Genomic DNA, 11,517 nt, shown 5'->3' with positions numbered 1-11,517 from the left:
ATTTGCAGATCTGGTTGATATTTCCATCTTTTAATCTGCATGTTGTTTCCAGGATGATGATGATGATAGTAATAACAGTAGTAGTAATAATAATAATACATTTGCTTCTGTTTGTAGTGAAACACTGCTGGAGCTGAACGCTCTGTTTTAATGAGACACACTGAATGAAACAGTATCCTGCAGTGCAAGAAGCACATGTCAGCTCTCCACCGCCTCGGCATTACGACCCAAGCTACAGTACAATATTCATAATTTTCTTGGTGATCTCCCAGAAAAACCTTCTTAATTTAATCTCTAATGGGATTATCAGCCTCATTAAATTGTAAATCTGCCACAGTCCAGCTGTTGTGGGAACCTGAACTTTCAGAATGTTATCAATTCGCTGCTCTGATCTCTCTACCTGAAGTCCCTCTAGAAACTTTTAACACTTTCAGCTTCAAACGCCTGGAGGGTCCTTCCCCACTTCCCTCACCTACAACTTCCTTCCCACGAAAATCCTTGCCTTTTTTCAAGCTAAAAAGGCACTAATCTGCTTCTTTCCTGGAGGTAAGCCAATATACCCAACTGCAGACCTAACCCAGCGGCTCTGGTCCTCTTTCTATAAGGGCAGGCAGCCAGGCACATTTTGCAGAAGCCTGTAGGAGAATGAACTGTGAAGAGCAAAAATACATCTCACTACCCCACCTTATGAGCTGAGAACCAAGCTGACCCACTGCAAGTTTCCTACCTCTGGAGAAGTCCAACAACTCTCAGCCTCTGTTCATCTATCAAGGGCAACACAAGCCCAGGCAGGTATTGCAGCTGACTGCCTTCACAGCACTATGTAAATACAGATGTAAATGAGCTCTGGCCCTCAGACTTCTGGCAAGTTACAAACACGGTCCCTGGTGTTACGAGGTGTCTCCTGCTGCACACAGCGGGAGCAAGCCTTCAGACCCTTCCCAAATGGAGATTCTTGCTGAAGGCAGGGACAAATCTGTCTCTGTAAAGGACACAGAACCAGGACAACACCAGTGTACCTGCTTTTCTAAGTGACCATGGCACAAGGCTTGTGGACAGAAGGTTGCTAAATCCCAGAGGGCACGGACAGGTGACTAGATTCCAAAAAGAGAGGAAACTCCACCTTAGGAAACCATTACGGCTTGTTGCAGACAAGGCTGTCAGGAATACAGGTAATGAAGGATTAGTACTGCAGAGACAGGAAAGAAGTAATCTTAAAGTAATTTTTGAATTCTTTTTTGTGTCCAAGCCAGGCAAATGTAAAGGGCACACAAACTGTTACTTTCTCACGTGCCTGCAAAATATCTTAGGAGAAATAAACAAAAAATGTGGAGTACAACTGAGTAATGTTAGATTCTGAAGGAGCTGGAGTTTCTTCCTTGTATATAGCAGTCTAACAAAATAAAAGACTGCCACTTTTACCCAGCACCCTCCTTACATACTAATCTGTAAAATCCAAGTGTCCTTCTGAACCTTTCCTATGTAACTAAAAAACAAAGTGGTTTGTGCCTGTAACAACCATTTATAACGTCTTTAAAAATACATTTTAATGCCTTTGGCTTTTCATCATTATTTTGAGCAGCTTAAGTCAACTGGGAGCAAAATTCATGGCTCTCATGTTCTCATGTTATAAGAACACAACAAATCAAGTTCTCAAAACAGCAGTCTGCCCTACCAAAAGGGGTAGCCTTAATATAAAGAAGAGAAACATTCCATATCCATAATTAGATAAATAATACTTCAGGCAAGATATGGCACCTTTAAAAGTGCCTTTTCAGTCTTGGATTTTTTCTCTGCTTGTTACTACAGAAACCATCTAGCAACCAGAATCTAAGACAGACTCCACCCAAAACAGAGAAAAACAATATAGACACAGTAGGCTTTTCCTACCCCCCTTTTTTTTTCCCCTTCCCCCCCACCCCCTCCCCTTTTTTTTTAAAGGGTGGGTGAGTGCTAAGGAAAAGTATCTTACTGTGCAAAGGATAGGAGCATTTTGCATGCAGTTGAAACAGTAAAGCTCTGATTACAGATGGCAGAAATGAAAGCAGGGAATGAGTAATGAGCAATGAGAAATGCGTAATGCGGGATGAGGATATAATTTCCACACATCGGCTAAAGAAAGGTTTACACTCTTAAGCAATAAAAACAAACCATTAAGCCAGACCTGCACTGTCAGGAAGTATAAAACAGTTCTTGAAACTCTGCAGTTACTATACAAAAGCTTTTCATAAACTTTTGTTTCCTGATCTTCATAAAACATTAACATCAAGCTGCCATATGGCAATTAGCTGCCTCCTGAAATCAATAAAAAAAACCCCAAAAATCAACAAAATAGGAATAGCTGTACAATAAAATAGTTCAATAATTATCCTCTTCTAATAGTGTAGCAAAGTGGGTCTAATATAAATGCAGTCCAGATGAGCGCGTTCTTCAAAGCTGAGAGTACAATAAATCATGTTCCTCTCCAAGCCTCATCAGTACTGATTGCACAAGCGAGACCTCTCCCTGCCTGGCAGTGGGGGAAGCAGGTGATAGTCTGTGGACACCCAAACCCCATTATCATATGAGCAGAAAAGGTCTCAACACCTGATCATGATGAGCCCAGGTTAGCGCAGCAGAGCAGATCCTGCTCGGTGAAAATGGCCAATGCTCTCGGGAGAGCTTACCTCAACTGAAGATCTTCCCACGTCATTTTTACATGTTGCTGACCACAGAAGTCCAACTGAATTTTGCGCAAAAATTATCAAGCCACTCGACAAAGCTGCTACTGAGTCTCAAAAGGACAAGGAGAGATGCTGATCACATTTGTGTTTAGAGAGATGCTTATCTGAAATGCACAAAGGGTGACATTATCTATCACAATCTCTGCCTATATAGATTATATAAGTGCCTAGAAGCAATATGTTTAGGGGAAACCGGCTATAAGGAAACAAAGGCAATTTTGCCTTCGAGATCTTGTGCTTTTTCTCCTCTTAAGGAGAAAAAAGGAGCTAATTTCTTCTCGTAGAGTACTACAACACTAGTAAGTACTGGAGTACTGTGGTAACAGCATACCTTTACTATTTAGGATTATTTAGCAGTCGTTACCAGACTCAGATGTCAGAAAGCCCAAACCTTTCAGGACTGTCTGATCATCAACCCTATTTAGCAGAGTTCAGGACTCCAACTGATCTCTAGAAGAACTTTTTACTACTCATGTATGAAAGTTTGTTGTTTCTTGAATTTTAAATCCTAACCAAACTCTTCAATGCAGCACTCTCACATTTCCAATCTGGAGAGGTTAAGGGTTAAGGATTTAAAGATACATTACAAAACAAATTCTGCAGGAATTTGTTGATATGCTGAGCTTGACACATGCATATTTCCTCCTCAAGATCAGCATGGAACTGATGATTCTGTGACTAAGCCTAAGCAGGTATAGAAACGCTTACGAGAGTGGGTCTTAACAGGTTTACGATTATACATTGGTCTCACAGTGTATTTTACTAAGGATGCAATTCTTTGTCAAGCAAGGAGGTTTACCTTCACAAGGAATACGGCATCACGCCATGAGCCAGCTACTGCTCATGCACAGACAAGTGCAGTAGTCAATTTTTTTTAAACAAGATTAGCATCAACGTGTTCTCATGCCTTACAGGACAAGTAAAGCAGTCACCACTTCGTACAAAGCCTCCCTCAATCTAGTTACACATGAAGGGCTAGGAGCCGTGAAACTTAAGCCTTGCAACACTGGAGTTTAGGAGCTGGTTAGAAGAGCCATGGAATCTTTGCTGATTTCAGCAGGTTTGGGATCATACCTTTCCTGCTTATAGAAATGGTGCAATCTTCCAATTTTCAGCACTTTATGTCCAGCTTTTGCAATCTCAGGTTATACAGTACACTAGCACTGCTGTGACCACTGGCACAACCATGCATCACAATTAATCAATGAATTCTTGCAGAACTTTTCAATGTGGCACATCCTCCGACTGACAGCCTTGCCAAAGCAACAGCCATAAACTTACTCATCACCAGTAAAGCTGTCAACCAGCAAAAGGCAAACTAAACTTGTGCACATATGACACTCCCCCCTAGAAGTATTAGCCAACAAAACAGCATCGGTCTTTTGAAAAACCAAACAGAGGTTGTCCGCCCAGTGAACTCATAGGCTACTACATAGTATCAGCATGACCAATATCACCAGCTACCTCTCAAAAGTAAGCAGAGCCAAACTGCACAGTGATGGATTGTTCTCTAATAGCTATTAAAAATACTGCTGGTACAAAGAAATAGGTAAGTTTTGTCTTGCCACAGAAACTTAACAGCTAGCCTAAGATATTTCTAAGCTCACAAGAGAAAAACAGAAGCAGCCAAGAGGAAATTAGTTTTTCTCTCCTCCTCTCTGTACCCATTGCTTTTTGTGACCATTAGCAGTAGAGAATTGTTCTATGAGAAGACCTGCAAGACATCCTGAAGTTAGCCTTTCTGATCAACAAACCTATCTAGTACCTTTGCTGAAACTCAGATGATTCTGGTAAAAAAGGAGGTGTTTGGGGAGGGCCATGAGAAATAGGAGGTTTCTGTTAGTAAAAAGTTAGGCTAGTAGGAGGCCCAAATCAGAGGCTCCCAGAGTTGACTTAGAGAGGTCTCTAATGGGCCAACTGTACACATGGCTTTAGGAAGTACTACCTCAGTTCACCAAATCCAGAAACTGATCCACAACAGGGCACAAGGTGGTTCTGACATCTCTGGAGGTATCAGCACAGAGTCATCATTGATCCACTAAATACAGTGGAGAGCTCCTGAAATAGGCAGGAACCTACCACCAGCAGCCTATCACAATTTCATTCTGTTCCCAGCTTCAGTGCACTTTTCAGCAGATCACCAAAAAGCCAATTTAAGCTACTTTCCCACTCTACCACTTCAGCACAACTTTCACTCAACAATCAACCCAGCCACTGTGTGGTTCTACAGCTAGTCACCTGACTGCCATGCCAGTCTTTTAACGCACAACGGGCACAGTAAGCATTAGCTTCAATGCTGCGTTTGCCAAGAACAAATCATGTTTTTGCCCCTTACATGAAGGATTAAAAAAACAAGATGTAAGCACAAGTTATCCTTGTGATGACTGCACAAGTGTACCATTTTCTTCTCACAGATTGGACTTTTCAGAAAGAAATATCAGAGTTCTATCATTTATTATCTGAAATAGATTTAAACATTTGGGAAGGGAGAAAAAAAAAAAAGCTTTCAAACACAAAACCCTGGAAAGGAAGACAAGCTAATCTGCAAAACAGCAAGACCATCAGCTGAGGTTAGATACGAGGCTGCATATGACAACAGCTTGCTGTATGTAGGGCAAAAATTGAAGATTAATTTCACTACAACACTCCACAGAAGTGAGCTCTCATCTGAGGTGAGGAAGTATGCAATGCTTTTCCAACTGTTAAAGACAAGGGCCGGTACAAGTAAGTTATTCCTCTTTAGCATACATAATCACAAAAAAAAAAAAGATGACATTTTAGTTTTTATTATTTTATATTTGGCCAGGACTTTTAAAGGAAGGAATTTTAAAGGAAACATCAAACATTCACTTTTCTGTAGGTCTAGAAAGGATTCACTCTTCCCCCACCCCCACCTCCCATAGGATTTCTATTGGCCCTTCTTATATTCACACTGCAAATTAGTTGGGAATAGCAGTATTTATACTAGATCAGCAACGTCTGGTTCTTATCCAAATGTTCCACCTAAAGAGGATGCCAGTTCTCATGGATTGGACAGCCCACCCTGCAGCATTCCTGAGAATTGTACAATATAATCTTGAAAGTCAGCAGAGTGGATTATCCACTTTTTTCTGGACTTGAACTTGTGACCTTAACAGTAGCACAGCAGAAAGCAAATGTGCTATGCACTTTGCCATAGTAACCTTCCATGTATTCTTTTCAACTTAAATACACACAATTGAAACAGCTACAATTTTGGAAAATTATGTACAAACCCTATATTTTTTTCTTTTTGATTACATATAAATACAAATTAGCTATTCTTCTAAAAAGTGGTTATAATAGTAAATAAATACAAAATAAGAATCTGACCATTATACTTCATGTGCTGGGGTTAAACCCATATAAAATGTACAACTAAAATACATTTAAAATCTTTAAAGGAATATTTCTCTGATTAAAATATTTGTTTTCCCAACTTTTTCGTAGACATAAATATATTTTCAAAATAGTTGTGTTTTTTTCTTTCCATTTCATTACATAAATAAAGTCTTCATTGGGAAATATTAAAGTGTCAGCTTTTTTTTTTTTTTGTATTTGTCTAATATATTTGCTGTGTTAGCGGCACCCACAACCCTCCACAACCATATCTTGATAGTTCTTTAATACAACTTTTTCATTTTCATCAAGGTAGAGCATGGAAATAGCACTCAGTTCTGTCGGCACACAGCAAGCCTTGGGGATTTTGGAATTCACTGAATTGACCAAAGTCTGAACAATGGCATGGTTTGTTGAGTTTAGATGATCTGCCAGTGGAAAAGGACATTCCCCATGGCAGTAAAAGGCACTATACCCCGGCGGGGCAACAATCCAGTCATTCCACCCCACATCATTGAAGTCCACATATAACGGATGCCTTTTGCAACTGTATTTGTGGCGTTTACGCTGTTTGTGTTTCGCTTGACGTTTTTCTCTTTTATGAAGCGGGTGTCCCTTGCCATCATGCCCAAACGTTACTAATAATGGCCTGAGCTGAGACCAGCTATCTTCATCCTGATGTAAAGACCTGCTAATCCTAACGTGCCTCTTGGAGGCACTGTTCTCTTTGTCCAAGTGAACCACCTCTACCACAAACCCATGATTAGGTTGTCCATGTGCAATCCACCTCAAAACAGCTGGCGTTACATCAAAACTTTCCCATTTACTTGCATTATGATGCACCAACCTGGTGTCCAAAAGTCTTGTGACAGGGTCCTTAGAGGTGGCTGTGGCTGGCTTTATAATTTCATAAATATTAATACGGTGATGGTAGCTGCTGTTGTTCTCAAAGGCTCCGTGCACCTGCTTCCGAAAAATCTGGAGTTCAGCTGAGGTGATAGACTCCTCATTAGGGATGGTAGTTAAATTAAAGAAGAAACGCCGTGCTGTTTTCCCACTTGTTTCTGGCAGTTCTTCCAAAACTTCTAATTTGATTAAACAGGGAAAATAAATTAAAAAAAAAAAAAAAAAAAAAGAGAGAGAAAAAATAATCAGTAGCTGAGACATGCAACCAAACCCCTCAGATAGCCTGCTCTTGGCAACTTTCAAGTGACAGCTAACGCATGTGACATACAAGATCTGAAAGACTTTCAGGCAGAAAATACCATCTCCCTTCTCTTTCTGTTTATTTACGCCAGCATGTCTAGCATGAAGCTAAGACTGCTTCATTCACTGTTACACATTTTGATTGAATACTGGTGCCCTTTGCATTCCAAGTGGTTACAATAAGTGGCAAGAACCATGCAGCATTACTTTGGAATTCAAGGACATTAGTGAGAAAAAAAATCAAGCCCTATAGTTTGTGGGGGTCTGATGAGAATCATTAAAACCAATTGAAGACTTAGTGTAAGTATTGCATTTCTGCTGTTTTCAAGAACATGGCTCTAATACCAATTCCTTAAACTCCATTCTGAAAAATATTACTTCACAATTTAGGTGACTTACACATCTTAATTACAGGCAGTGAACTCAACATCTGTAATGGCACTGTACAAAGCACACTCTAGTATTTACCCAAAAGGGCCATGAAGAATGGCAGGAAGGTTCAACTGCTAGAAAGGGGTGAATGGTAAAGGGATAATGAAACAAAAGTCACTTCTGAACAACAGGTTTTCGAAACCACAAAAAAAAAACAAATTTAACAAGTCACTAAACCCCAGGCCATTCTCACCTTTGAGTCAACAAATAACTGAATGAAGCTCCAGAGGGAGTAAAATACATCTAGGGTTGCTAAGAAGTGTGTTACTGTTGCAAACGTGGAAGAAATTAAAAGTATTTGCCAAAACAAATCTCTCTCAAATGATGGTTTTTAATTTTAGTGCTAAGCATCCTGGAGAAACATTCACTTTCTAAGGGGAAGCCATAACTGCTGTTAGCAGTTCTTAGTCACGTAAGCATTCCTCGTTGGATCCAGTACATCTTTTTGCATAAGGTAAGGCTCAGCTTTATGGTATTTCAGGACCAGACCAATACTTGTCAATACACAGACGTTTTGAGTGGTCCTTCTGCTTTTAAGAAGCCAGTAATACAGACTGAGATCTTGGTGAAATAATGGACTCACACTGACTTTCTTCTTAATTTTGTGAAAATTATAGAATATCTTTTATCTCAAAACCAGTCTTTGCTGTAACAGTATGACTGCTTGAAACTGCAGCCTTTTTACATTTGCCTAAAACCTATCAACTTTGCCCTTTTGGCTCCTCTCTTGTGTAGCCCCTTGCCTACCATGCTCAGGTTTAACATGAATGACCCATGTGCTGGCTTCTCCCCGTTCACTACTAGGTGTTTACTTTCCACGTAGGGAAATACAAACAATGAGAGGTTAAGTTTCATCATTCATCTCCTTTCTCACGATAAGGCTTTCTACTAAACAGCACATCTGCTTCTCCAAGGCCAGCTGCTTTATCCATCAGAAACATTAAATACTAATGAACTTCTTTTCTTGACACAGTTTTGTGTTAAAAGCATGGAAAACTGTGTTTTCGTTGCTTTTACAGCAGGGCCACGGCACCTGCATGCCAGCACCAGAGTCTAGCAGCCAGGAACAATTACAACCTGGGGAAACGTTTCCCAAAGAGCACGCGAGTGACACGCGCGGCACCAGCTCCACGGGCCTACCCATGCCGTGGCTAACGCCACCGCGACTGCTACGTAAGCTGGGAAACCCACCCTGCTGCTCAGCGAGGGCCTGTCCCAGAGGGCCCGCTGCCTCGGTAGGCTGCACGTGAGGAGGGGCGGAGGTGCTGCCGGGCTGCAGCGCTGCGTTTGGCCAGGTTACCTGCAGGTGAGAGCCAAAACCTTGCCACAGGGCTGTCGCCAGCCCGGGTGCTGGCGGCTGGGGGCGGGGGCACAGCATGTGTCCGGGCTAAAGAGCTGCTTGACGGCGGGGCGAGGGACCGGCCGAGGAGGCCGCGATTGATTGTTCCATTGATCTCTCACGGGGATTAGATAAGGATTAGGAACCTCCGCGGCGGCCCCGGCCCAGCCGCGCCTTAGGGAGGCTTTCCGGCTCTGTCGCCTCGCCAAAGAAAAGCGATCTGTGGGCACGCTTGCTGTGGGGCCGCTCGGTTTTAGCGGGGGAAAAAAAAAAAAAAAAAAGTAAATGAAAGGGGCGGCTCTGGCCGGACGGAGCGGGACACCAGAGCCCGGTGCCGGGGCTGTGGCCGCGCAGCCGGCGGGAAGCCGCCCCCCCCACCGCACCCGGCGAACGCCGCGCTACCGGCGGCCGAGCCTCGGCGCTCCCGGGGAGGAATCCGCCCCGACGCTCCTCCTCCGACCCTCCCCTTTCCCCTCCGCTCCCTCAGCCCGTCCCGCGGCCCCACACCGCCGCCCGCGCCCGTGCCCGTGAAGGGCCCCCCCGCCGCCCCTACCTTCGTGGTGGAAGCTGCGGACGGTGTTGGCGCGGCTGGCGGCCCTCTCCAGCGGGTAGCCCAGGGCCGGCGGCTGCCCCAGCTGCTGGCCCGCGTGCAGGCGGTAGAGGTCCAGCATGTAGGGGGGGATGACGACGTCCTTGCCGGGGCTGGGCCGCCGCTTCAGCCCGAACATGTGGAGCAGGCGCAGCTCGAACTCGCTGAGGAGGTCCTCGGGGCGCTGCGCGGCCGAGGCGGCGCGGCCCGGCTCGCTGAAGCGCCGCCGGCCCACCTCCGGCATGAGGCCGGCCGCGCCGCCCAGCAGCACCTGGCAGAGCAGCAGCGCCAGGAGGGAGCGGGTCGCGGCAACCATGATCAACCTGCGCGGAGGAGGAGGAGGCGATGGGAGCCAGTCAGCGCGGACACCGCGCCGGGGGAGCGCGCCGCGGGGGGGGGGGGGCGGGCGGGGGCGCTCCGCAGGTGGGTCCCACCCCGGCGCCCGGCCGGGCCCCCGCGGCGGGGCGAGGCGCGGGCCATGGTGAGCGGCCCCCCGCCGCGGCCCGGCCGGCACCGGAGGAACCCCCCCGCCGCGGCCCCGTCGGGCCGCTTCAGGTGCTCGGCGGCGCAGCGAGGCAGGCAGATCCCCGTGGCAGGAGATCAAAGGGAGCGAGCCGGGCCGGGCCGGGGAGGGGGGAGCGGCGCGGAGCGGGCCGATCCGATCCGCAACAAAGGAGCGCGGAGGTGAAGGGGCGGAGGGGGCGGCCGCTGTCAGCGCGGCCGGGGCCGGGCTGCTGCCCTCGGCGGGGCGCAGGTGTGCGCCGGCCCGGCCCGGGCCTCCCGGGACCGCTGGGCGAGGGAAAGCGCCCGGCGCCAGGCGAGGGAAGGGGCGGCTGCCCGGCCGACGCGCCCGGCGACCTCCCCGCTGCGCTCCCGTCCCGACCCCCGTGCTTCCCCCCACCCCCGCCGAGCCGCGCCGAGCCGCCGGGGCTCGGGGCTGGCTCCGCTTCCCCCGCGCCGCGGCTCGGCGGTGGGGCAGCGGCTTCCCCCAGCGGAGAGGAAGGGAGGGCTGCTTTCCCTCGGCGGAGTGGAAGAAGGGGAAGGAGGAAAATACAAATCCTGCTACGTCCTTAGCCAAACCCACAGGATGATATTCTGCCCCGTGAAACTCTGCGCTGGATTATCATTATTATTATTATTATTATTATGATTAGTGTCCCGTCCCCCCTCTCTCTTCCAGAGCACTAGCACCTCCGCCGTGGCCCACGGAGTCATCCTGCGGAGGAGGCTTTCAGCGGATCTGCGACCGCCGGAGTTATACCTGTGTGCAGCAGCAGGGGTTGTGTCTGCAGGAGGGTTTTCTGCTCTCGGGGTGTTTTTCCCGCATCACTTGGTGTTACTCCAAACTTCGCTGCTGCTCCTCTACAGCTGCCGAGCAGAAAACAGAAGTTCCCTGAAGTACAGTCCGCCTCAGAAACATACTTTTAGCAGCTGGTTGAAGAGGCAGAAGGCAAGTCCCGGCCAGGGAAGGGCTTCTCCCTTTTAAAAGCAGCGATCGAAAAGTTGTTGCTTCTTCTTCTTCTTCCTCCTCCTCGCGTGTGTGTGCGTGTGCCTGCCCGTGAATGGGTCCCTATGTGTCTATGGAGTTAAAAGGCTCCTTTTAAAAAATGTCCTTTGCATCACCCGCACCAGACAAATGGACATTTACTGAGGCTCCCGCAGCAACATTAAGATGAAGCTTGACTTTTCTCCGCTCCCTTAAAAAGAAGAAAGGAGGGAGGAGAGAAGAAAAAAAAAAAAAAAAAAAAAAGGGTGGGGAGTAGCCTGCTGCCGGCCCGCGTGGAGAGCCGCGCTAGGGGACAGCGCTGGGTGCCCCGCCGGGCCAGCCGCCTCCCGCACCGCACCGCACCATTGCCGGGGGTGCCCGGCCG

General features: G+C 46.8%; 1 protein-coding gene and 1 long non-coding RNA gene across 5 annotated transcripts; one reads left to right on the top strand and one right to left on the bottom strand.

Moving 5' to 3' along the window:
* Positions 1-1,948: 1,948 nt before the first annotated feature.
* BMP2 (bone morphogenetic protein 2) lies at positions 1,949-11,020 on the bottom strand. 2 transcript variants are annotated; one of them, XM_040612360.1, is made up of 4 exons: positions 10,908-11,020; positions 9,611-9,969; positions 6,928-7,165; positions 1,949-2,827 (listed from the first exon to the last, which is right to left on the bottom strand). In XM_040612360.1, exons 2-4 carry the CDS (start codon positions 9,960-9,962, stop codon positions 2,824-2,826), a joined length of 594 nt encoding a protein of 197 aa, XP_040468294.1. In that variant the 5' UTR covers positions 9,963-9,969; positions 10,908-11,020; the 3' UTR covers positions 1,949-2,823. The 2 variants fall into 2 exon arrangements, with proteins under 2 accessions (XP_040468294.1, XP_040468293.1); XM_040612359.1 differs by lacking the exon at positions 1,949-2,827 and having other exon boundaries at positions 5,163-7,165.
* On the top strand, positions 7,128-11,270 carry LOC121096433. Of its 3 annotated transcripts, none has more exons than XR_005830499.1 (2): positions 7,128-8,964; positions 10,827-11,270. It is a non-coding gene; the product is annotated as an uncharacterized LOC121096433 (long non-coding RNA). The 3 variants fall into 3 exon arrangements; XR_005830501.1 differs by lacking the exon at positions 7,128-8,964 and adding an exon at positions 9,979-10,201; XR_005830500.1 differs by lacking the exon at positions 7,128-8,964 and adding an exon at positions 10,214-10,330.
* Positions 11,271-11,517: the final 247 nt, after the last annotated feature.

Source organism: Falco naumanni, chromosome 12 (assembly GCF_017639655.2).
Source record: "Falco naumanni isolate bFalNau1 chromosome 12, bFalNau1.pat, whole genome shotgun sequence".
Classification (NCBI taxonomy): domain Eukaryota; kingdom Metazoa; phylum Chordata; class Aves; order Falconiformes; family Falconidae; genus Falco; species Falco naumanni.
The sequence above is the reverse complement of the archived record's forward strand: the minus strand, read 5'-3'. Positions and strand labels throughout refer to the sequence as shown.